The sequence below is a fragment of the Rhinolophus ferrumequinum genome, chromosome 7 (assembly GCF_004115265.2).
Source record: "Rhinolophus ferrumequinum isolate MPI-CBG mRhiFer1 chromosome 7, mRhiFer1_v1.p, whole genome shotgun sequence".
Taxonomy (NCBI): Eukaryota; Metazoa; Chordata; class Mammalia; order Chiroptera; family Rhinolophidae; genus Rhinolophus; species Rhinolophus ferrumequinum.
This window is the reverse complement of record NC_046290.1, coordinates 98,714,556-98,741,722: the sequence shown is the minus strand read 5'-3', so window position 1 is coordinate 98,741,722 and position 27,167 is coordinate 98,714,556. Positions and strand designations below refer to the sequence as shown.

General features: G+C 44.1%; 1 protein-coding gene across 3 annotated transcripts in view; it reads left to right on the top strand.

Moving 5' to 3' along the window:
- The window catches only part of CALN1 (calneuron 1), a 656,133-nt gene that overhangs the window by 24,157 nt on the left and 604,809 nt on the right, over positions 1-27,167 (top strand). The window contains exon 2 of one of the 3 annotated variants that reach the window (XM_033110564.1): positions 15,702-15,891. The exons of 1 other annotated variant lie outside the window; for it this stretch is intronic. In XM_033110564.1, coding sequence (XP_032966455.1) covers positions 15,773-15,891 — 119 coding nt within the window. In that variant the 5' untranslated portion in view covers positions 15,702-15,772. Of the gene's footprint in view, positions 1-15,701; positions 15,975-27,167 lie in introns of those variants that run through there. One more of the 3 variants, XM_033110566.1, reaches the window with a different exon arrangement.

Genomic DNA, 27,167 nt, shown 5'->3' with positions numbered 1-27,167 from the left:
TCAGGTGCTGGTGAGGCCTCTCCTCCTGGCTTGCAAATTACTGATGGCTGACTTCTCACTGTGTCCTCACATGGCAAGGGGGGAGAAAGAGAGAGAGAAAGAGAGAGAGTGAGTGAGAGAGAGAGAGGTGTATCACTTTTTTTTCTTATAAGGCCACAATCCTATCAGATTAGGGTCCCACCATATGACCTAATTTTAAGGTCCTGTTCTCAAATACAGTCACATTGGGGGTTAGTGCTGCAACCTATGAATTTTGGGGAGACATAATTCAATCCAGAGGATATGGAATTCGGGATATACATTTGGAGGCAAGAGAACAGCCATGGGGAACACAAGTAAATGACCACTAAGATTCTCAGGCCATCCAGGCTGCCACAGAAATTGAAAAATTAAACAAACAAAGTGTTTGTGAAAGGGGTGGACTCAGCAACAGGACAGCTGGGAGCACAGGGCACATACTCCCTGGTCCACAGCTTCTGCCTCTCAGCAGTCTCAGGAAGGATGCAATTTATGGAAAATTCCAGGCATTCTCCCTCAAATATTTGCTTGCACTGTCCTCATTGGTAGTTTACACTGGACATTTCCAAAGTCCGCTACTCTGTCATATCTTTGGAAAGTTGTGTTCCATACTGGGGTGAGGGTGAAAGCAGTGGTGGGATCACGGAGAGTGGGGTGAGGGTCCTTCCACCACCCATCATTAGAGCCCCTGGTGTCTTGCATCAGGAAGGCCTCTGGCCTGCCAGAAAAGCTGTGTGACCTTTGGAAGTTTCTCAGCCTCTCTGAGTCTCAGTCTTCCTAATTGTGACCTGGGAGTGACTGGGTTGGTCTCCTTCACAGGTTGCTTTTTTGATTTTAGCATGTAATTTTAATCCCTGGTTAAGGATCTAGCCCTGTCGTGGGCACACAAAGTAAGTGATGCGGCCCCAGTCCCACTGTGCGCCGCCTGGGCCTCAGGTTAAACTCCCTGAGTCTGGATCCTTCTGTAGTCTTATTCTAGAATGTGAATCAGCCTTCCTTCCCACTGCTTCCCACCTGGTGAGGGTGATGAGAAGATATAGTATTAGCTGATAGTTACGTTATTAGCTGCCAAAGCTTAATTGCTCTAGGGAGTATTTTAATTTTAACAGGGGACTCTTAAAAACAGAAAGCTTTGGAGACAGCAGAAGGAAGGGGAACTGTGTGTGCACGTGTGTATGAAACACAGCCTCTCTCAGCAATCTCCGCCAAAATGCACAGCAGTGAAAAAGCAGATGCTGCCATCCGCCCAGGCATGAGGTAGCCCCTAGGTCTGAAGGTGGATTCTGGGTGCCAGCCTGCATAGCCTTTAGGGGACAGCAGGAGCAAGACCAGCTGTGGGAAGGAGGCAGATGGATGAATATTGTCCTATCTGGAAAGCCAGGCCTGGGGCTGTAGCCTCCACGATCTGGTAGCTTCTTTTTGGGGTGGGAGTGGGATCTTCCAGGAATTGCTGGGGGCATTGGGGACTTTTCAATCCTTTGGTTGACTAGTTCTACAAAGTTTCCTGGGGCTGGGAACAAAGGACTTTGACTAAGGTCTGCTGCTTGATTTGGAATGTGGAATATTTTTGATGTCCCAGTTTGTTTTTCCCAAAACAATTTTAATGGGGCAGGTTTGGGGGATGGGGTTAGGGGTCTATTCATCCAGTGGCTGGCCCTGGATGGCACAGACACCAAAGGGCACATGGACTCAGCTGTGCTGCAGATGACAACTGGGACCCTGCTGGGCTGGGATGGGGGGTGGGGTCCAGATGGCAGACGGCATTCTGAGTCCATATTTGGAGCCATCTGAGTACCTTTCATTTGTCTTGGGCAAAGCTCCAATGTGACTGTATTCCAGCCGGGAGCATGGGTGCCCTGGGGGCAGTTCTCCAGTGAGGAGAACAGTGGGGGCAGTGAGGACCAAGGCCCACACACAATGCTGGGTGCCAGAAAGCATAGCTGCTGTTCCTGGCCCCCAGAGTCCTGACATGTGGAGACCGGCATAGGGTGCCGTGTTTGCCCATCATGTTCAGGCCATGCAACATATGGGAGGTGACATTTGTATGTCACACTAGGTAGAGAGAGAGACTGCTGGTGGCCTGAGGGAGACTGCTAGTATACTCTGGCAGACTCCAATGGCTGGGAAGAAGAGGCACTGGCCTGGCACACCTGTGGCATATTTGCAGAAACCTCATGGGCACTATGGGAGCTCAGGTGAGGGGTGGCATTTGGGAGCACAGCTTGCAAGTTCCCAATTCTGTCACTCGCCAGCTATGCTTTAGGCCTCAGTTTCTTCATCTCTTAAACTATTAGTTCGGTACCTGCCTCCTTGGGTTATTATGAGGATTACATGAGCAAATTTATGTAAAGTGCCTAGAAGTGTGTCTGACATGAAGTACTTAATTTGTGTCAACTATTACTAGATAATTCATCTAATTCAGGGTGTCAGTGATTGTAAAAAGTGTCCTGAATTCAGAGATATGAAAACATGAAAATCATTAAACACGGTATTATTTGGTATCGATTATGAGAGATCAGAACAAAGGGGCTTTGCATAAAGCGAAGCCAGATCCTGTGATCTGTGCCAACCTAGCAAGTAGGACACAATTTGACTCCCATGTCCTCGGGTCCCATGTCCTCGGGTCAGGGGATGGATGTGGGGGCCAAGGTGGCAGGGACTGGGAGAGGTGAAGGCAGGTGGGGTTCCAGCAGAGCTATCTGGGGCCTGGTGCTTGAGTTGGGTGGAGACCAAGCCCTGCTGGGCCTGTTGGTCACACTCAAGCCTTGAGAAGGACTGAAACTATGGGGGCCTTTGAAGAGCAGTGGGAGGCAGCAGATGTCCCCTCGTTTTTAGCCATTGCATGCAACATTCTCTGGTTATGTCCCTGTCCTTGTATTATGAAGTAAGACTAATGATACATTTCTCTTAAGTTGGTTTACTATTATTTTCAGTAACAGCCTACTTCCCTTATAAACAATTGTGACACACCACTGCGTAGCGACAACGGTGTTTGAGAACAATTGCTATCATAATGCCATGCACCAAAGGAGTGTCTAGAACTGGAATTCCAGCCATTGTGATAGGGTTGTGTGTGAGGGGTAGTTTTGAGTTGGGGTGGATTGTCTGGAATGCATCACAGCACATCCTGTAGACAGGTAACTTAATAACATCTGACATTCATTCAACGAACATTTACTTCGTGTCTATTAATGCCAAGCCCTGAACATTTTTGTAGGGATGGGCCAAGCTACCATGTCAGTGATCACAGCAAGGGTGGCAGAGACTCTCTTATGCCATCTTACCCAGCCTAGGAAAGTGAAGGAAAGACCCCAGTCCTGTGCCCTAGCACTATTGAATATCAGCCCCAGTTGAATGCAAAACTGACCATACGTGTCTACAGAATATTTCTTTTCCCTTCATTTACACACAAGATATCTTGCCAAGATCCAGACTCACCAAGTCCTGTTTCTAACCATTTTTTTTTTAAGTTCTTATTGTAGAAATTTTCAAATATACACAAAAGTAGAATTACTACTAGAATGAAACTACACGTATCCAAACACAAAGTTCAATAATTCATGATATTGTTTCAATCTTATATTTCTCATATGATATAATTTCACATGTAAATCCTTCATTATGTATCTCTGACAGATTAGGATGTTTTATTAATATAACTAAAATATCATTATCACTCCCAACAGAATTAGTGATAGTTCCAGAGTATCATCTCCATGTTCAGTTTTACCTGTTGCCTCATTTAGGTAGTTTATTCAAATCAAAATTCAAATAAGATCCGCAACTTACAACTGGCTGATAGTTCTTTTAAGTATCTTTTAACGCATAACAATGCCCTCCTTTTCTTTCCATGCCATTTACCTGTTACAGAAATGGTGCATTTAGTTCTGTAAGACTTCCCATGTTCTGGTTCTGGCACACTCTATTGTCGTGTGTTGTTTTGCATATTTCTCTATGCTCTTATGACCCTATATTTAAATCGGAGGGCTTGGTTAGATTCATATTCTGTTCTTTATGTAAAGGACATTGAGGTTGTGCTGTGTGTTTCTTATTGCCTCACATCAGAAGGCACTTAAATTTAGTTGTCCCACTCTGGTCATATTAAGATTGAGGTTCTGTGTCAGCTTGATTTATCCATGGTCAAGTTCCCTATTAATTTTCCACCTAATGATTTTAGTAGCCATCAGTGATCATAACCTAGATCTATTAGTTCATTAGAGGTAGCAAAATGGTGATGTTCTAATTCTATAATTTCTTCTTAATTTATTAGTTGTGATTCCTCTCTAAAGAAGAACTTTGTCTCATCACTTATTTGGTTACCTTATAATACAGTCTGCATTATAAGGTAATGCAGGGTAATTGCTTGGTACTTTCCTTTAACTTATCATTTAAACATAATAATTTGTTGGTGCCTCAGCAGTTATCCTCATATAAAATTCAGTATAATGAATTGTCCCATATCTGGCCATTGGACATGTCTTCAGGTTGGTTCTTCTGTCACTTGACGTAACTGGAAGCTTGCCTGCCTTCAGGCCTGACAAGAAGTCCCAGGTGACTTTTACATTTCCCACCTGGAGCTGATTACTTACGGCTGGAATTGGTGTTTAGAGACCAGAGTGTGAATGCCAGTGTGCTCACTGCAACTAAGTTTTATCACCTTGAAGCCTTTTCAGCAACAGAATTGGGACAAGCATATTCTTGAAAGAGAAAAATAAATCCCAGTTCATACTAATATTCTTATTCAAACTAGATTTCAGAGTTTTTATTTCACTTTAAAATTTTATTTTTTTTAATCTCTTTTCTCTAATACAGAACATCTTGGTTCTTAATAACATTAACATATTTATGATTTTTGTCCTTAGGATCTGTCTCACTTGGAATGTACAATCAAAATACTATGTTTTAACATAATTTGAAAAAAAATTCTTCTCTCTACTGTTAAGCCATCAATCTGAAATGCAGTTGCATTTGCATGTTTTCATTTATTTAGGAATTGCTTTACTTTTCCTTTTGATATAAGTTTTAAATATGTAAAACTTCTAATTTATTTATTTATTTTTGCCATTGTAAATAGGTTCTATTCATACATTATTTCTTCCAACTCAGTATTGTTTCTATGTATAAAGTCTCATAAGTTCTATGTGTTACTCTTACCTCCTGCAAGTTTATTAAATTCTATTATTTTTAATAGGTTTTTCAAGGATTCTTTTGGGTTTTTCAGCTATGTAATCATATCATCTTCCAGGAGACACAGTTTTATTTTATTTCTTCTTTTCCAAACTTATGCCTGTAATTCCTTATCTAATCATGTTGGTTAATACCTACAATATAGTGTTAATAGTAGTAGAGACAGTGAACAGTACAGTGAATAGTAGTGATGACAATGACTTTTTCCTGATTTTAGCAATTAAGTCTCTGATAGTTCCTCAGAAGTAAGAGGCTGGATCCCAGCTTTTGAACTGATATGGATTTATGTGTATTTATGTTAAGAAAATATCCATTATTTCCTATTTTATTGTGATTTTCAACGTTAATTGCTCTGATTCCTTTACAGTTCTTGGTTTTCATTTTAAGGAGCTAGGGTTTAGGATGCCTTGAGTGTGTGAATCTGAGCCAGGACATGTGGTGGTCATTAGGGCTTCTGAGAAGTAGCACTTGCAGAATCGTATTGCAGATGCTTTTGAGGAATCAGTTCTAGTTTTCTGACTTAGGCTTAGAATTTTGACTTTGATTGGATACACATTTTATCTTCATGATATCAGATTGGTTTTAGACAGAAATAGGGAGAAAGTGAATTTTTTTTGTACGTTTGACTATTTAAAAAAATAATTTTATTAAAAAATATAGCTAACATACAATGTTATATTAGTTTCAGGGTTACACCATAGTTATTCAACATTTATATACCTAAAGAGGTGATCACCATGATAAGTCCAGAAACCATCTGACACTGTATCATGCTATCACAATATTGTTGGCTATATTCCCAATGCTGTGTATTACATCCCCATGACTTATTTGTTTTATACCTGGAAACTTGGTCCTTTTAATCCCCTTCACCTTTCCTCCCTTTTTAAATTTTCAGTTACAGTTGACATTCAGTATTATTTTATATTAACTTCAGGTGTGCAGCATATGGTTAGACATTTATATAATTTAAGAAATGATCACCCTGACTAGTCTAGTACCCACCTGGCACTATACGTAGTTATTACCATGTTATTGACTATATTGCCTATGTTTTACTTTATGTCCCCATGACTATTTTGTAATTACCAATATACTTCTTAATGTCTTCACCTTTTTCACCCTGTCCCCAAAACCCCCTCCCATCTATCACCCTGATAAATCTAGTACCCATCTGACACCATACATAGTTATTACTGTATTATTGACTTTATTCTTTATGCTATATTCTACATCCCTATGACCACTTTGTAACAACCAATTTGTACTTCTTAATCCTTTCCCTTTTTCATGCTACCCCCAACTTTCTTTCCATCTGGCAACCATAAAAATGTTCTCTGTATCTATGATTTTGTTTCTAATTTATTTGTTTGTTTATTTTGTTCTTAGATTCCACATATAAGCAAAATCATTGAATTGTCTTTCTCTGTCTGACATACTCCACTCTGCAAAATATCCTCCAGGTCCATCCATGCCACTGAAGATGGAAAGAACCCATTCCCTTCCACTGCTGAGCAATATTCCATTGTATATACGTACCACCTCCTCTTTATTCATTCATCCATCAATGAACACCCAGGCTGCCTCCACATCTTGGCCATTGTAAACAATACTGCAGTGAACATACGGCTTCACATGTCCACTTGCAATAGCATTTTGGGTTTCTTGATAATTACCCAGAAGTGGGGTTACTAGATCCTTCTTTGTCTCTTCTTATAACCTTTGTTTTAAGGTCTATTTTGTCTGGTATAATATTGCTGCCACAACTTTTTTTGTTGTTTGTTTCCATTTTCATGAATTATCTTTTTCCATCGCTTTACTTTCAGTCTGTGTGTGTCTTTCGATATGAATGAGTCTTTTCTAAGCAGCATATGTAAGGGTCTTGTTTTCTTATCCATTAAGGTCCCCTATCTTTTGATTGGAGCATTTAATCCATTTACATTGAAAGTAATTGTTGATAGGTATGTAGTTATTGCCATTTTATTATTCTTTTCTTTTTCCTTCCTTCCTTCCTTCCTTCCTTCCTTCCTTCCTTCCTTCCTTCCTTCCTTCCTTCCTTCCTTCCTTCCTTCCTTCCTTCTTCTTTCTTTCTTTCTTTCTTTCTTTCTTTCTTTCTTTCTTTCTTTCTTTCTTTCTTCTTTCTTTCTTTCTCTTAAAGAAGTCCCTCTAAGATTCCTTGTAATACTGGTTTGGTGGTAATGAACTCCTTTAGCTTTTTCTTGTCTGAGACGCTCTTTCTATGTCCTTCAATTCTAAATAGCTTGGCTAGGTAATCTTGGTTGTCGATCCTTGGTTTTCATCGCCCTTCTGGCCTGCAAAGTCTCTGTTGAGAAATCAGTGAACAGTCTTATGGGAGCTCCCTTGTAGGCAACTAACTGTTTTTCTCTTAGTGCTTTTAAGATTCTGTCTTTGTCTTTAACTTTTGGCATTTTAATTATGATGTGTCTTGGTGTGGGCCTCTTTGGGCTGATCTTGTTTGGGACTCTTTGTGCTCCCTGGGCTTGTATATCTATTTCTTTTGTCAGGTTAGGGAAGTTTTCCATCATTATTTCTTCAAATAGTTTTCAATTCCTTGCTTTCTCTTTTCTCCTTCTGGTACCCCTATGATGTAAATTTTGGTATACTTGATGTTGTCCCAGAGGCCCCTTAAACTCTCCTCATCTTTTTGGATTCTTTTGTTTTTTGTTGTTCTGTTTGGGTGTTTTCTGCTACCTCATCTTCTAAATCGCTAACTCAATCCTGTGCTTCACCTAATCTACTGTTTATTCCCTGTATTCTTCATTTCTGTTATTTATTGTTTATTTCTGACTGGTTTGTTTTTGTGTTTTCTATCTCCATTTTCATGCTTCCTATCTCTTTGTTGAAGTTCTCCCTGAGATCATTGAGCATCCTTATACACAGCATTTGGAGCTCTGTTTCTGGTAGATTGCTTGTCTCCATTTTGTTTAGTTGTTTGTTTGGAGCTTTGTTCTGTTCTTTTATTTGGGACATGTTTCTTTGCCTTCCTATTTTGGCTGTCTCTCTGTGTTTGTTTCTATGTATTAGGTTTGTTTCTATGTATTCTGGTCTTGGTAATATGGCCTTATGTAATAGGTGTCCTGTGAGGCCCAGTGGCACAGTCTCCCTCGTCACCAGAACCAGGTGCTCCAGGTGTGTCCCTTGTGTAGGTTGTGTGTGCACTCCTGTTACAGTTGAGACTTGGTTGCTGTTTGAATGTAATGGGACGGATTGGCGCTCAGGCTGAATGGTTGTGAGGACTGGTTATGACTACAGTGGAGGAGCTATGAAGCAGGGGCTGACCGTACAGAGCAGGGTTCTCTTTAGCGGGGCTTTGGTGTCTACCCAGTCTGACTTTTTCGTGTGTCATCCTTGGAGGTAGCTGGGTGTTGCTCCAGCCCAGTCAGAAGCTGACCACTGGGCCTGCCATCCCCAGGGCCTCCTGACAGGGGATCTGTTGCAGGCCAAGTTCTGCTGCAGTTTGTGCCCTGACAAGGGCCACCTGGCATCAGCCACAAAGCAATCCAGAAATGGCTGACACCTGCACTGTGCTTGGAGGTGTGTGGAGAGGCCAAGCCACGAACCAAGGCTGCTAATGTCAGGCATAGAGCTGCTCAGCCAAAAGTACAGGACACACTAAAGCCAGGTGCTGCTTGTTTGGGTTTTGTGGACCTTTGAGAGATTTTAGGAAAGTCACAGCATGAGCAGAGGTAGGCCATTTATATGGAAAAGACACTGGAAGCAGCTTGGGTATGTCCAAACATTGGATGGGGCATGGTTTCAGGGAATTGCTAGGGTGTGGCAGATGAAAGGTGATAGACAGTTTGATGGAGACCCAGATACGGTGTCTGCCTGTATCTGCATGCAGTGAAGGGGAGGGCTCAACATAGAAACAATGGTTTCCACCAGCTCCTTGGTCCGGGAGAGAGCTGCCCCCTCCAGGCCTCAGCCTGATTTTAGAGAATTCAGTTCTTCCCCATATGTCCCCGGTGCCTTTGGAGCTGCATGGAACTCAGAGCGAGTGAGTCTGTCAGCAAATCGATGCACAGGCCCTTTAAGAGGAGCGCCTGGGAAGGCAGCTGTCCTCTGTCTCACTCAACCACAATCTTTGCTGGTTTTCACAGCTTGAAGTTATGGGCACATCTCTCCCCAGCACTGAAACCCTGGGTTGGAAGGGGCTGGGACCCCTCAATCCTCAGGGGGGACCTACACAGCTGAGATATCCCTCCTGATTTTTAATGAGTACATGCAGGTGTGGGACCAGCCCATTCCATGTGTCTATCCCTCCTACCAGTCTGAAGGTGGCTTCTTCTGTATGTCTGTAGTTGTAGGGCTTCTGTAGTTGTAGGAACTGTAGTTGTAGGGCTTCTGTAGTTGTAGGAACTGAAGTCTAGTTCCGCTAGACTTCAGGCAATTCTCAATAATGGTTGTTCTAGGTTTAGCTGTAATTGATGTGGTCCTGAGAGGAGGTGAGCACGGTGTTTACCTACTCTGCCATCCTGACCGGAAATCCTTGAAAATGAACATAAAAAAATTAAATTTATTGGGGTGACATTGATTAATAACATTATATAAATTTCAAGTGTACAATTCTATAATAGACTGTCTGTATATTGCATTGTGTTCTTACTATCCAAAGTCTAGTCTCCTTTTATCACCATATATTTGACCCTCTTCATCCTCCCCCTACCTCTTTCCCCTGTGGTAACCACCCTTCTGTTGTCTGTGTCTCTGAGTTTGTTTGTTCGTTCATTACTTTCTGTTTTATACTCCACATATGAGTGAAATCATATGGTTTTTGTTCTTTTCCATTTGTCTTATTTCACTTAGCACGGTACTCTTAAGATCCATTTATTTTTACATCACATTTAAGGGAGCGTTTAGCCTGTGCTTTTGCATTTTTTGGCAACTCAATGGATATTTCCTACATATTAGACCAGCAGTTTATTTTCATCTTCTATTTGTGATTTTGAATATGCCTAGTATTAAACTGTTTAAAAAGATGGTGAATAATCACCTCTAGAAGATGACAGTGTCTCCAATTCAGTAAACATAAATGCAGTGGTCAGACTTTGTTGTTCATCAGCACTTTGAGCAGAGTGTTTATTTCTTTGACAACCTCTTTTATGTAGAAGAGGCATCAGTGCTCACATATTCCAGTAAACGCAGGACTCAGCTTTGGGGCTAGCTGGACCTCACACTATGCCTTTGCCTTCTTGTTCTCAGCAAGTTGTACCCCACTGTACACCATGTGGTGTGACATAGCACTCAGCATTTTGTTCACAATGTACCTTCAAAACAGAATTATATTGAAGGGAACACATGTGCACTATTGATGAGAGCATAAATTGCCACAACCACTATGGAAAACAGTATGGCAGTTTCTAAAAAAATTAAAAATAGAACTACCATAAGATCTAGCAATCCCACTTCTGGGTATACATCCAAAGGAAATAAAATCACTATATCAAAGAGATATCTGCACCTTCACATTCATTGCAGCATTATTCACAGTAGCCAAGATATGAAAACAATCTCAGTGTCCGTCAGAAGACAAATAGATAAAGAAGTTGTGGGTCATATATACAATGGAATATTACTCAGCCTGGGGGAGAGAGAGAGAGAGAGAGAGAGGAATCCTACCATATGCTACAACATGGATGAACCTGGAGGGCATTATGAAATAAGTGAAATAAACCAGACACAGAATGACAAATACTGCATGATCTTATTTATATGTGGAATCTAAAATAAATAAGTAAATAAATAAATAAATAAATAAATAAATAAATAAAGTCAAAATCTATAAGTAAAGTCAAATCATTCTACTCATAGTAACAGTGAGTAGAATGGTGGTTACGAGGGGCTGGAGGGTAGGAGAAAAGGGGAGATGTCGGTCAGAGGGTACAAACTTTCAGTTATAAGATGAATACAGTCTGGAGAACAAATGCGTAGCATGATGACTAGTTAATCATAATGTATTATATACTTGAAATATGCCAAAAATAATAAGTTAAAGAGTGATAAAAGAAAAACCAGAATTATATTCAGTTGTGACAAAAACAAATTTTACTTGTGGATCAAATTTGATGGCATGTGTAGCGGGTTTTGAGAGAAAAGACCCACATACAAAACCTTTGGCAAGCATTACAGAGGATACAATCATGATTATAACATGGCCGTCAACAGCTGTAAAATGTAGCAGGGGCCACAGACACACAAAAGTCTAACCTGATGCCCAATGAGGTCACAAAGGAGGAGCGTTCCTTGGTGAGCATTTGAACTGAATCTTGGAATATCAGTCTGGAAATCACTGTTCCTTGGGATTCCCAGAAACTAGAACCATCTCCCCCATATTTATGAATTATTCTTGCCAATAAACAATGCACACTCATACACTTTGTTCATAAACATTAGATTTTCAGCCATTCCCTGCTCCCACAGTGATTGTAATTTTAGACATTCCAAAAAGGATCAAAATCTGTGAAGGACTGAGTTTGCCTGTGACCCATGCACCCATCAGAATGCGCAGAGCCACGTATGCTGGGATGACGAAGTTGACAAGTTCATCCAGACTGTATCCATACGTCTCCCTTCCTCAGAGGTGGGAACACGATCTATTTAAGAAGATGCTAAGTGGGACTGAAGGGGAGAATCAAAACCTCCCCTCTGATAACCTCAAGGACAAACTGACACTGAACTGAAGGAGTAGGAACAGCCTCCTTCTCTGGTCTGTGTCCCCAGCTTGCTTTGAGAGCTCTGTGAGGCTGCAGCTGTGGTGGATTCACTCTGCATCTTCCCCAGCACCCATGGGTTCAGCCCAGCACACATCTGACAAGAGTGGGTGCTTAGTCACTGCCTGTTAGGTTCAAGAGGAAGGAATGAATAATGATAGTTAGCACATGTAATACTCTGTGCCAAGCAGTTGACAATAATCCTAATAAGTAGGTGCTATTATTAACAAACCCATTTTGCAGATGAGGGAACTGAAGCACAGAGAGGTTAAGTAACTTGCCTAAGATCACACAGCCCATAAGTGGCAGAGCCAGGATTTGAACTGCATGGTCTGATTCAATTAGCCACGTTCTTAACCACACCACTATCCCAATCTATGCATATTATGGATTGATAAAAGTGGTGGAGCTGATGAAACAATTGAGGGCAGAGCCAAGGAAGCGTCAATTTCTGGGTGTCCCAGAGTACCTCATACTGGGTAGCCAGTTCTCAAGGAGCATTTCAGGTGCTGAGGGAAGTTGATGGGTCATTTGCTGAAACAAAAAGCTGAGGAGAGGGCCTGCCCGGTGGCTCAGGTGGTTAGAGCTCCATGCTCCTAACTCTGAAGGCTGCCGGTTCAATTCCCACGTGGGCCAGTGGGCTCTCAACCACAAGGTTGCCAGTTCGATTCCTTGAGTCCTGCAAGGATTGGTGAGCTGTGCCCCCTGCACCTAAGACTGAACATGGAAGCTTGAGCTGAGCTACCTCCCGGATGGCTCAGTTGGTTGGAGCACAGGCTCTCAACCAAAAGGTTGCCAGTTCAATTCCTCGACTCCCGCAAGGGATGGTGGGCAGCACCCCCTGCAGCTAAGATTGAACACGGCACCTTGAGCTGAGCTGCCGCTGAGCTCCCGGATGGCTCAGTTGGTTGGAGTGAGTCCTCTCAACCACAAGGTTGCCGGTTTGACTCCCGCAAGGTATGGTGGGCTGTGCCCCCTGCAACTTGAAACGGCAACTGGACCTGGAGCTGAGCTGTGCCTGACACAACTAAGACTGAAAGGACAACAATTTGAAGCTGAACGGCACCCTCCACAACTAGGATTGAAAAGACAACAACTTGACTTGGAAAAAAGGCCTGGAAGTACACACTGTTCCCCCAATACAGTCCTATTCCCCTTCCCCAATAAAAAAAAAAAGTATATATATATATATATATAAAAAGCTGAGGAGGACACTAATGTGGGTCCAGGAATTAGCTCAAAGCTCTAACTTCAGGACTTGGCCCCACAAACCAGCTCCTGGTTACTCTTTCAGATGATGACAATACAGGCAAATGGACTTAGAGGAGAAATCCTGGAAATTAATTTCCCTTAGAAATCTCATCAGCAAATGAGGTAACTAGGTAATTTGAGGATCAAGAGTCATTTTCAGTAGGTGTTTACTGTGGGTCCCAATGCGCATAAGGCACTGAGGACTTGGGGAGGACATGCATTATCGCTTCTGTGTCTGAGAAGCTCCCAGTGAGAAGGGGAGATGCAGGTTCATCTTTTACGCAGATGCCATCGTCGGCGGTGTCATTAGTTGGCCAGGGTTGGTTGGTCCATCCCAGCCTGTGGAGGGCAGTTTCGCTTTCCCTAGGGTGTGTCAGGCTGGCCACAAGCTGAAAAGGAGCATTCTGGTGAGATGGCTTCTGGCTGGAGGAACCAACTCCCTGTTGTGGCTGCGGGCCAGCCCGCTGGCTTTGTGATTCTCTGGCGAGTCAGGAGCGCTGCAGCAAAAGGCACCAGAGGCCAGCTGAGCAGCAGCAGCAATTGTTCCTATGGAGAACTGCTACCTCCAGGGCCTTGCTCCTGTTGAGCTAAGAGTAAGTTCCAAGTAATTAAATGGATTGCATTCTAAAGCCATTGTCACCATGAACTGGGACATCCTTGTGGAGAGCTCCTTGCAAATCCCATAGCTGGCTTGGCAGCAAGATTAGCAATGTGTGTGTTGGGGGGTGCCCCTGCCCTGTTGTCTACTCTGTCTGGAGGGGACTGTTGAGGGAGGGCACTCAACATATTTGGAAGTTCTTGTACGTGGGGCGCTAATTACTTTTTTTAAATCTGTGTTTGCCACCAATCACAGCTTTCATGGTGCTGGGACTGTCATGGCAACTAAAAGCGTATCTGAAAATAAAATGTCACTTTTGCATTTCTCCTGTAATGACACAGGAAAGTTGTTTTCCTTTTTAACGTAACATGATAACTGGAGAGGAAAAAAAAAGTATAGGTTTGTATGCAGCTTGTGTGGATAAGCAGGTGCCGTAGTGTGTGAGAGCATGTGAGTGTGTATGTGTGTGTGTATGTGTGTGTGTATACCTAAAGACAAGTGGTGTTGGGGGATGTGTGTCTGAAGACAAGTGCTGTTGTGTGGATATGCTATACCTGTGTTGTTTGATGGGACAAGGCTTCTGCCTTTCCTTCCACATGCATTGAGCTGAGCCTGTCTCGTGTGACCTGGGCTGGGACCAACAGATTTATAACCATAATTTACAAAAATGATGACATTTGGCCACAGCTCCTCAAGGCTTCCTTCACGCTTCCTGAAGTCCCGTCTCCTATGCGCTGGCTCCTGTAGGAGAACACTCCCCAGGCGTGGGGATGTAGCTCCAGCCAGAATCAAGAGGCTGGAAGCAGAGCAGGGAGCCTCTTCCCAGGATGTGATGTGCAGGGTCTGAGCCGTGAGGAATGGCGACTGCTGGCTGCTGGGAGAGGCCACTGAGTGCGGCAGTGTGCAGCCAGCTCCCTGTGGCCAGCTTTCTCAGGCAAGGACTCCACCCATGACAACCCAGGTTCACTCTTTTCATCACCAAAATTCTTCTAGTTAAACTCTCTGTACTTCACATCTCTTGAGATTGTTTGTTTTCACTTCAATAATGAGAACCAATATTGATTAAATGTGAGTTCAGTAAGTGTTTATTGAGCACCAATAAACACTTGTAAGGTTGTCACTGCCTGGGCCCAGAGGACACAGCGTGCATCTAGATGACTTGCTCTCTGCCTGGAGCTTTCTCAGTGCAGTGTAGGGGGAAGAGAGGGACAGAGATCGTGGACAACAGAAGTAGGCACAGATGATGAGTGCCGTAACCTGAGCCACGTTGCAAAGGATAAGTAGGGGTTAACCAGGGGCTGGGGAGAGATGGGGACATCAAAGGGACCCAGGGGCTCCCTGCATTGGGGAAGCAAGTCTGGACTGGAGCTGGTCAAGGGACTGTAGTCTTGGATGCTCTTTGCTTTGTCGGATGACATTGCCTTTGGATCGTGAGTAGCATCACAAGCTTAGGAGTTTGGCAAGAGTCTTCTCCATGAGATGGCTGCTTCTAACTCTGCCCCCAACTTTGTTTCTGTGGCTCTGTTGATGTCAACAGCAAAGAAACAAATTATGCTGGCACGAAGCTGGGCCTTCTTGCAAGTTGCAGTCACGTTGGCGGCTATAGCTCTGTCTGAATTGCTTATACTACAGCAAGTCCCACGGGAGTGTGAATGGAAAAGTACCTGTAAATATTAAGGTTGGTTTCAAAGGCACATTATTCGTTTATTGTGTAATACCCTCTGGTGACATTGAGGCCTTATAAATAACTAAACATCTGTCACAACTGTAATTATGTTTGTGCCAGGATTGTGTTTCTACCATTGTCTTGTTTAAATAAGGAAGGACGGGAGGGTGTGAATTATTTAGGCAACTGATTTTTAGTAAATAATCACCCAGCACTGTGCAGGCAGTAAGTTTCTGTCAACTTCTTGCAGAATCTCTGTCTCTGCTGACGTCCTCTTGATGTGCTCACAAATCTCTCTGAGAACATCACCCTGGACCCCCGATGCGGCTGCTCGAGCAACCTGGAGAGGGAAAGCCTGAGAATGAGGAAAAAGGGGGCAGAGGAGCCCCTGGAGGGGGAGAGGAGCCACCGAGGAGCCAGGCCCCCGACTTCCCCACTTGGCAAGTCTTCTACCCCCAAATCCCCGCGGAGAAATGAGCTTTCTCATGTGTTTGCTCAGGACTTGATTGTTTTCTGCCCTCAGGTAGGGGGTGGTGTGGGGGGCTGGGAGCCTTTGCTGCCAAGTGAAGGGGGGAGAGGATACCTATGGACAGGACATCTGGGAGGGGTCCTGAGAGGATGCTTGTCTGAGCTGGGTACAGAGATTTTACTGTATGTCTTGATTCTGACAGGTTTCCATTGATTGTATTTGGGATGTGTGGATGGGTCCTCACCCATCCGCCCATCACAGATGGCGTTGAAAGCTGAGTCTGTAAGGAACTGATTGGTATGGGGGGATGCAATAGTTATCACTTACAGAGTGCCTACTCTGTGGTAGCATGGAAACGGGAGTGTTGCATAGGTAATTTCAACTAATCCTCACAATAACCCGGTAAGGGTATTGTTAACACCATTTTTACAGGAGAAAAGTAAGACAAACATTAATCAACTTGCTCCAGATCACACAGGCAAAGATTTCTACCATGTCTCTGAATCCAAAACTGATATTCGTAACCACTAGACTACCCTGCCTCCTCACTTATAAGTGAGATGCTCAGTTCATGGGGAGGGACTTCAGATGTTACCAAACCACAGGCTTTCCTGGGTTTGATTCTGTTGTCTTTCTTTTCCTTGGAGGCATTCATGGCTGTAAAAACTCAAGAGGAATTCCAACTCTGAGTAGTTTCGTATAGAAGGAAATTTTGATCTGTGCGATGCTGGCATTGAGCAGTTGGTCTGTGTTGAGTCCGATAACAGGTATGTTCAGACATGATCTCCCTAAGGCTGTTGTAATGAGATTGCCAGCCCTCTCTGCCACCAATTCCTAATGAATCTAAGTTTAGGCTTATGGGGGTGGGAAGGAAGTAGAAATATTTCCGATGACTGTAGCTCCTGATTTTCAGCAATTTCTCCTCGAAGCTGGGGCTGGACTGCAGGCCCAGCACAGGATGTTATAAGGGTTTATTCCAGGTGTGTCCAAACTGCAGCCCACGGTCCAACTGCGGCCCGCAATCCATTTTTAATTGGCCCGCAGCAAATTCCAAAAATATATTTAGTTTACTTAAATAAACCATGTGAGGCAATACGTCCTTCACCTCGAGTGAGTGGCCCGGCTGTTTGTGTATTTTACCGCACACGGCCCTTGGTGAAAAACCATTGAGAAAAGTTTGGACACCCCTGGTCTATTCAGAACTTTCTCCAACATAACCCATTGTTTGGGAACCAAAGGTGGGAGCTGACTAGATACCTGGCCCAGGGCATGCTGACCTGCACAGCAAGCCCTTCTCATTGACACTGAGAAAAGGTCTGAAAGGGCAACATGAAGCTGGAAGTGACATCTGCTGTAGGGCAGGCTGAGAGTGAGGTTCTTCTCGGGAAGGTAGGCCAGGGGCCAGAGCAACCTGGGCTGGGCCTCCCCATCTTACCTCATCTCTTCCAATTGAGGAGCCCCAGTAGGAGGCATGGTCTAGTCCAAGGATGCAATTCCTCGTTGGCTTTTCCTCAGGCTGGGATAAGTGATAGCATGCTGGGCACTTGCCCTGGGAAAGGGGGGCATGTTGAAGAAAGGAAGTGAGGACGGGCTGACAAATGTTTCTGCATGTCCTATGGGGGCTGTAACAAATGACAAACATGGCTGAAGCTACAGAGGAAAAAGACAGTTTTCTACCTTAGTGGATATGAAGGTATCATACGGCAAACAGACAAAGACGTCTGATGGAGGAGAAAGACCCTTTTTGCTCAATATACTCCCAAATTAAAAAAATATTTCCCCGTTTGCTCCTGTGACTTTAGGATTTAGAATTTTGGGGCCAGAATTGTGACGGGTATGAATTAGGCAATTTAGTTTCTCCTATCTCTGGGTGTAGCAATAGCCCAAGTGGATTGAACTGCTTCTCCCAAGTCATCTACTTTTCTTGGGGCTTTAACTCCTTTTGGACCCCAGGCTGAGGGTCTCTAGGGCTCCTGGCTTGTTCTCATCACACATTCACACCTACACAGAAACACAGATAACACACTTTGCTTGCTCCTTCTTTGGGAGCATACACACACATTCCCCAAAGATTACTTTGTGTGGTGAGCAGGAAGAGACAGCTAAAAAGGAGAAATGGGGTCATGGGAAGGAGTGCCATTGTGGTCTCAGCACCGGTGGCTGGGCATGGAGGGGAAGGCAACACAGCCTGTCTGGAACACATCCTCACGTCAGTTTCCAGCAGGGAGATCTCTCAGAGTACATTGCCTCCCTGTCTTCAGTCTTTTGGCTGGGAACCCCCTTAAGACATAGCTCAGTATGGGGATGGGGATGAGCTTCCAGAGCATCAAGGACCTCCTCAGATCCAAAGCCCTCGGGGCAGTTGCTGAGGTAGCTGTGCCTGGTGTGGGTAGGGGAGGCAAAATTATAAAGTAGGGAGGACTCTCCTAGACGTGTCCTATCTTCCCAAGTCATTCTCACACTCCTCGGTACCATTTTGGTTGCAAGAACAGAAGTCTAGTAGAGCCGCTCCTAAGTGAAAAAAGAAACGCGTTAGGAAGACTTCAGGCAGGGTCTGGGGGGAGGTGTCCCATAGAATACAAGGCCTCAGGGATGGCTGGACTGAGGGCCTAGAAAGATTTTGAAAACACAGGAAAGCTGCTTCTCTCTGCTTGTCCACACCTCTCTGGTTTCTCTGTCTATGTGAAAATTATCCCAGTTTCTCTGTCCATGTGAAAATTATCCCTGTCAAAAAGCTTCCAGTTTGGCAGCTAGCCCCAACTGGCAATCAGTACTGTGTCAATTCCAAATCCCCCAGGAACAGACTCATTGCTGCCTACTCCTGATCAAATCAACAGTGTCCAGGGGAAGAGGGTCAGAGGATATGAACATGGCTGCTCCCACTCTAAGTATGTGGATGGAAAAAAAGAAGAAGCAATGGCCAGAGAAGTGACGCATCTCTTCACCCAAATTCCTTGCGATATTGGTTTTGTATTCCATTCTTGAAGTTGGTTGGCTATCCATTAGGTGCTGATAAGGTGCTTGCTATTAGTGCTTTGAGTTACAGGCTTTAAAACAGGTGGACGCCTGAGACCAAGAGGAGTGAACTATCACTTGTGCAATGAGAGCAGTGGGGTAGGTAAGGCTGACTGTGGCCCTGCAGTGAGTGTGGAGATAGACCTCACACAGAGGGCAGGGATGGAAGTAGGACCCGCTTCCAGTCCTCATCCCAGCCAGACCTCCTTCTGCTTGTCCACCCAGACGATTGCAGAATCCCCTAGACTGCCTCTTCCTATGTCTCTGCCAAGATGTGGCCAGGCTTTCTCTTGCTAGTCTAGAGGAGATGACCTGTAGATGATGTCTTCCTTTTCTTGTACTTCATTCCCTTAAGAGTTTCACAAGGGCACAAAGCAATGTCAAGGCCCAAACTTGTCTCGGACCTGCTGAGATACTGAGTCCTGAGTCTGGTGCTTGAAATGATAGTCTTCCCCTTTTATCCAGACTATGAGATCTGCAGCTCTTCAGGTCAGGTCTGGAGCTGACTTATGGATGGTCAGTAGGCCCAAGAGGCCAGCTAGAAGAGTGTCCCTTGGGAATAGACAGGTGATCAGGTGCCTTCACCAAACTACAGCTAAGTAAACAACCCTACTACTATGGTGTTGCTCCAACCCAACCCTAAGGAAGTTTTTCTAATATCATGAGAAATGGATGTGTACTATTGATATATGAGCTAAGAATAGCCCATGTTCCAAACAAAGCGTTTTTTAGTATTTTGAAATGAAAACGTGTAGACAAAGCAAGGAATTAGAAGGCATGACTCATTATTAGAGTCACCAAATTGCTGACTCTGAAAGCAATGGAAATTCAAAGGAATTTTTTCTCTCCCTATTTCTCCCTTCCACCCCTGTTCTGAAGAGCTTATCAAAAGTCCCTACATAAATAGGGCTCATAAAGTACTCCATGATCTAAGGCCCTGCATAGTGAGAGGCAGAAGGCACTTAGCCTTTATTGCTGGTCACAAAGCTTGTCTCCTCAGCTCGACCGGAATCATCAACCCGAGGCCCCATAGTCTGCCCATCAGCATTTCTCCTCCTCCTGTCTCTCTGCCCTGTCCCTGCCGTAGCCAGGGAATTCCATGGCCCACTATGGTACCTTTTCCTCCCTACTTCCAGCGCCTGGCTTTGCTGGACCTTAGCAGACCCAACTCATCTGCCTTAACCAAGGAGGTTTCATCAATGAGCATTAGCTCTAGGGGCTAGGTACCGGGGAGAGTGCGCACTGTATGATATTGTACCATACACAGTATGGGATGTAGCCATGGGCACCTCCATCAACTCACTGGGTGGTCGCGGGCTCATTTGTGGGTTGAATGGAAGGGTTGGGCCTCATCAGTGGTGTTCAGGTTTTTTGCTCACATAAGCCTTTCTAAAATAAGTCTTATGGGGAATCCAGTACATAAAACAGAAAAGAGAGGACCTTCCATTTGGAGCAAGGTGTGTGCGTGTATGTGTGTGTGTATGTATGTGTAGGAAGGTCCTCCAGGACCCCTGAGAGGAACAGCAAGATGTTTCACTTGAAGGGACTATTGGAAGACCTTCACAGCACAATTCCTTAAGAGTTATGTAATAATCTTACCTCTGATCTCTCCTTGCCATCACCTGCTTTCCTTCTGATCTATCCCACATTCCTTGAATACCTCTGCAGGTTGTTCAGTCTTAATTCCCCGAGTCTTGATGTCATATGGGGAAGCTCAGATGACTGTGTGGATGTCCAGGCAACATTTTTACCTCACGTTGCCTCAACTTCAACTCCAGTGACTTTCTTTGCCCTTGACTTCCAGTCCCACGGCCTCCCCCTGGCTCTTGTTACCCTCTAGAGCATCTGCCTCTGAGAGTTCACACTGCAGTACTCTTCTCTTTGATGACCTCCTCCACAGCTGTTTACCACTTCAGGATGCATAGCATACTGAGAGAAGATCCCACACGGATATGGGACATGGAGAGTTGATCCTGCATACTCATAGCCTTCAGCTCCAATAGGCCTTCGGTGTGGCTCAGCACTTCTTCTAGTGCTCAGGTCTCCTCCCCCTTCACCAGGACTGTTTCAACCCCTACCCGCTCTTGTAAAAATGACGTCACTGCCTCATTCACATAAAAAAAACAAAGGTCGCAGGAAGAAACTTCTTCAACTTCCTGCCCGCCCTCTGTCTCCTTTCCTTTATTCATGTCCCTCTTCATTTCTCCCTGCCCATCCATGGAGGAGTGGGCCCTACCAGTCCAAGGACCATCTGTCACATGTGCTTGGACATCTGTTCCCTGCCACCTTCTCTTCAGGGACTTTATTCCATCAATTGTACTTCCTCTGTTATTCTTCAACTTATTGCTTCTTCCCCTAAGCACAAACATTTATTCGAATATCACTCTTTTTTTTGTTTTGTTTTGTTTTAAAGCCAGTATGAGAAAATTTCTTCAAGCTTCTTGAAAAAAATGCCTACACATGTTTTACATATTTCCTCACTTTTTGTTTACTTCTCACTCCTCTCTGTGGTCTGGCCTCTGTTGTCATTAGTCCACTGATCATATTCTGGCTAGAACAAGGGATAGTGTTAGAGCAGAAGGAGCAATGTCAAGGAATGGGCTAGTTGAAAACTTAGCTCATCATCAAAATTGATCTGGTGAGTTTACAAAATCTATACATGCTTGTAGGCTCTGCCTACTAGGTCAGAATTTTTCAAGTAGCACCCAGAAATCTGCTGCCCCTGGTTCCCTCCTCCCCAGGTCCTTCACTGATAGCTCTGTCTCATCCCCAGAAGCCCGCCATGAGGGTCTCTGCTTCCACGGTGCCACACCAGCAGCGTGCTCTGCTCACTCTTGTCACGTTGGTCCAATCTTTTCCCTTTCCCTTTCCTTGTCAGTCCCAGCCATCCAACTGGAAGTTCAGATGATTTTAGCTAAAAATCTTTTAGTCACGCTTTCTCTCTTCTGGAGATTTTTCTGACCCTATCTCTTGGAAGTCTTCATTTAACCCAGGACCTGTTCAGATCCTTTGTGATTCTTCTAACGCAACATGTTACAAATTGATGATCCTTAGAACATCAATGTAAATAAATAAATAGCCTCTAAAAGTGCTTCATGGTCAGTAAAATTCAGATGATGTTCTATGCTAGATTTACATCTTGGAGATTATCAATATATATTAAAATGTGAGAGATGCCCTACAGCAAAGAATAGCTTATCTTTGTGTAACTCAGCTTTTGCAAACACAGTTTGAGCCAGGAACCCTGGGTGTGAGTAAATGAGTGTGTGTGTAAGTAAAAGCCTAGAAACCACATACTAAGTGTCTATTTCTTTTTCTTAGGACAAACCTAGTTTTCAGGTCAATGCAAATGATAAGTAACTGACCTCCTCTGGGCCCAGGGAATGGTTACACCCGTTTTCATTCAAGCACCATTAATTGGTATGCTGTGTGCTGGGTGTCGGGGATAAAGGGATGAATAATCTCTTTCCTCATGCAGTTTATGGGCTCCTGGAAAAGATGGATTAACATTCACCATAGAGTTTGTGTGTTAGGATAAATTCATACCCAGGGAGTACCTAGGAGCCTCTCAAGGGACACCAACACACACACACACACACACACACACACACACACACCAGATGCAGTGCTACAGCTCCAGGGTACATCATTCATTTATAAAACAAGAATATAATGCTAGCCCCAGAAAGCAGTTTCCAGGCTCTCGGCCTCACATAGAAAGGTGCTGGCTCAGGTAGTAAATGGCCATCAACTGTGATTGGATGGCCATCAGCTGTGGCTAGTTGGCCGTCAGCTGTAACCAGTGAGCCATTGGCCACTAATATAACTGCTGTGGCTAGGCTAGCAGAAAATGGGGGCTAGCAAGAAGATGGTGGCTGAGCCTGCAAGCGGTGCAGTGAGGGTTGCAAACAGTGTGGCTCCTGTTTCCTGTTTTTCTAACCCAGCCGCCAGTGAGAGTATAGTGGTATGACTCCCCTACCTATGGCTCCGTGGGTGTTCCTTTTCGGCCTCAGCATGTCCTGCGTTCTTATGTGGGGAGCGAGAGCGGAGACCCCCGTGACACCCTGCATGACAAATGTGAATAGTACTCCATGAAGTTATGCAATATAATAGAACAGACATATATCCATCCAAATATACAGAGTTTGTCGTTGTTAATGCGGTCACATTTCTCCACAAATTTTTTTTCACTCAGCAATTTATTACCAACATTCTTTTCTATTGTACTATGATTTATTCAGCCAGTCCCCCACTGATGTCTGTTTAGGATGCTCTGTTTGCTTTCACAAGCAGGGCTGCAGTGAGCATCCTTGTATATTTATCCTTATGAACTTATACAAGTATATCTAAATATAAATTTTATAGAAGTGAAATTTCTGGGTCAGAAAGTATACCTATTGTTTTCTTTTGCTACATTTGCCAAATTGCTCCAGAATTATTGTACCAATTTACCCCAGAAGGGCTTCTAAGGACAGGGACACTGGAATGGAGGGAAGGAGGAACAGAGGAGAAGGCTTGAAGATGATCATTAGTGGGGTGGTGTGTCGCATCCCACACGACGAGAGTTGTGGGGAGCAAGGAGGGCGGCACAGGGTTAAGAAAAGACAGTACTCAATAATAGATTATAAACAGTGCCAGGGGACCCCCAGTCTCAAGGACTGGACGCCCCGAATCGGGCCTATGCATTAGCTTTTTTTTTTTTTTTTTTTTTTTGCAAATGGTAAGATTTTATTCTTTTTTAGGGCCGAATAATATTCCATTGCATATATATACCACCTCTTCTTTATCCAATCATCTATTTTTTTTAAAGTACCATGTTTTAATTAATTAATTTATTTTTATTAGTTTCAGGTGCACAAAACAAAGTAATACTTAGGCGTTTATCTTTTATATCCCTCACACTGTGTCAAGCCCCCGACCCCCATCCATTATCCCTCTGACATCGCACAGAGCCATTACATTTCCACTGTCTCTATTCCTAATGCTGTACTCCGCTTCTTGTAAGTATATACATATACTTACAATTATATATATATATATATATATATATATAAACTTGTTATATATATATAAAGTTATATATATATAAACTTGTAGTTGACATTCATTATTGTTCAGCTTCAGCTTCAGGTGTACAGTGCAGTGATCAGGCATCTACATCTTCCCTGAGGTGGTCTCCCTAATGAGACAAGTGTCCATCAGATACCCTACAAAATCTTTACAACATTATTGATTACATTCCCCAAATTAACTTTCGTGGCCATCTTGTGGTTACTGACTGTGCTTTCTAATCCCCTCACCTTCTCTCTTATCCCCATCCAGCAATCCTCAGTTTTTCCTCTATGTCTCTGAAACTGTTTCTGATTAGTTCATTCATTTATTCTCTTCTTTAGATTCCACATAAAAGTGAGATCATATGGTATTTGTCTTTCTCTGTCTGACTTATTTAACTTAACATAATGTTCTCTAGGTCCATCCTATTAGTTCGGTGGGGAAGTAAAGGAGATAAATCTTGTCAATCTCAAGATCTGTGAATCCTATACATCATAATAGGAAACTGATTCAAGCCAATCACCCTTGCCTGCAGGCAGCAGAACCATAAGTCTCAGGATGTATGTACTTCCCCAAGGGACAAAACCTATATGCATACGAATAGATGGAGAGCACATCATTGAATCACTTCCCTTGCAGGTTTTGGGAAGGAATGCAGCCACAGAGGGTGAGGCTTTCCTTAGCCTGGGGAAGGTGGGGGGCTGCACCCACCTCTATGAACCCCGTGGGTTCTCCTGTTGGTCCCCACTCAACTGCACCTGGCTTGAGTTGTGCCCCCCCCCCCACCCCGTGGGAGAATCGTACTTGTCATTGGCTGACCAGCCATCTTTCTGGGATCAACAGAGAGACACAAAGGTGAATCAAAGTCCCTGAAAGGATCTGTCTCACAGACTCTCCTTTCTTTAGGGGCAGGTACAAGGAGACAGACGGGTAGGCTGCTGCGTGGCCACAGTGGTGTCCCTTAGGAATGTGGGAGGGCATAGGATCAAGAAGTGTCTTTACAAAGGAAAAATTTATATGCCAAGTCAAAGTGTAAATTGTCTCCACAGAAAATATTACAAATGGTGTTAGTTAAGCAATTTTGATAATTTTCACCTTCCTGGAGATTCTCTGACACAATTTCTTGGAAATCCTCCTTTTATACAGGATGCATTTACTTCCTACCCGATTCTTCTAATAAAACTTGCTACAAATTGATGATCAACATCAATTTTAATAAGTATTCCTTTTATTAAAGGAGGAGGGGGTAACCTGATTGAACCCAGGAACCTGATATCCTTGGAAGAGCTTTGGGCATTAGGACTCCATAGGCCTGTCCTTCTGCATTTGCATGGGGTACAAAAATGGGCCAGATTGTATCTAGCATCATAGGATAAGCAAGATACATGTTCATGCAATGTCCATTTCAACTCATGCCAGGCAATCTAAGACAGTTTAATATTAAATCAAAGCTTGATGTGTTATGGTACCCAATGCTAATTTTTAAGACAAAATGCTGGACTTCAAAAGTGGTTTTTTGCTTGCTGGGGGCTGTTTTGGCCTAATTCTCTATCATCAGAAGCCTTTTTATGAAAAAAATTAGAATCGCTGGGACAGGCCATATTCATCTAGTAACACTTCTGGTGTTTGTATCAAATGTTAATTGGGGCATTTTGCTCCTATTGAGAAATCGAGGTGGGGGAGGGGAGAGAGAGTGGAGTCCATGTCCTAACAGACTTGCTGTTAGCGGACAACTGTATAAAACAGCACTTTACCTCACGTGTAGTAAGTCAGTCCTGCCCATTGCAGAGTCCAGAGGGAACTGAAGAGACACAGTGGTCTCTCAGGCCCGTTCCACCAGGTTCACCTCCTTCTGTCTCTCCCCCTGGGGCCAAGTCCAATGCCCGGCCCATGGTCCACACATGTGGCCACTGCAGGAGCCTCTTCCTTCTGAACCTCTTGTCTCTTAGTCCAGTTACTATTGCTTTGTAATACTGCCCCCAACTCGTAGCATAAATCAACAAACATCTTATGCTCAGGGAGTGTTCGGGTCAGGAATTCATAGTTTCCCTATGATGTCTAGTACTTCTGTTGGGAAGACTTAGATGTCTGGGGGTTGGAATTACTTGGTCACTCGTATGTTTGGTACCTGGGCTGGAATGGCTGAAGGATCAGGTCAGGTGGGAGCTGACCTATGGCTTCTCCGTGTGGCTTGTGCTTCTCACAGCATGCATCTGGGTTGTAAGATGAGCATTTAGGAATGAACCTTCCAAGAGGATCAGCTGGGACCTGTTGGCCTTTTATGACTCTACCCTGTAAGCATCACTTCTGGTATATTTCAAATCCTCCTTGATTCAGTGGGTGGAAGCATAGGCAGCACGTATCAGTGAAAAAAGATTCAAAAAATTTAGGGACCATACTGTAAAACTCCCCTTTTCCTTCATGGGTCCTGGGTCCTCTGCCCCCCACTCCAGGTGGTGGACCTCTTTCAGCATCTTCTAGTGTCCTGCTTGTGGCGTGGTAGAAGAGGATGCTGGGGGGTCGAGATGCAGGACCCTCCCCATCATTCTGAGAATCCCGTGCATAGCTGGGAACATTATTATGTCAGAAAAGTGTTCTCTCCTTGAGTTATGCTCATCTAGCGTGTGCCAGACCTCAGGAGGAGGAAGGACAGGGAGGAAAAGCCACATTGGCACATATAGGAACTTTAGACACATGGACAGAGACAATAACCAGCACAGGTTTTCAGGAAAAGTAATAACTCAGCACATTCCAGGAGAGAGAGTGGTCACGCTGTGGCACATCATTATGTAAGAGGTATATACCCCACACCTCTAGGGGGCTCTTAGCAAGTATAATTAATTGGGCCCTGGTCGCACAGACCTTTGATGTGACTTATTTAAGGGAAAGCAGTCACTGGTTCCATTGTACTGCTGTTACTCAAATGTCGACCGCACTCCTCTCCCAGGGTCATCTTCTCATTTTATGTTTGTGGTTAACAGCTGGTCCTCAGATGTGTACCGGAGTCAATCCACCCTGCAGCTGACTCTGGTTCCCTGCTGCCACCTATGGGCTCAGTACCATCTCAGCCCTCTGCAGTCCACTTCCGGTCCATAACTGGGTCTCTGGGAGCACTATCTTCTCAAAATGCAGCAGCCACCAAGTCCCCTGCCTCTGGGAGGATGGCGGTTGCTGAAGAGA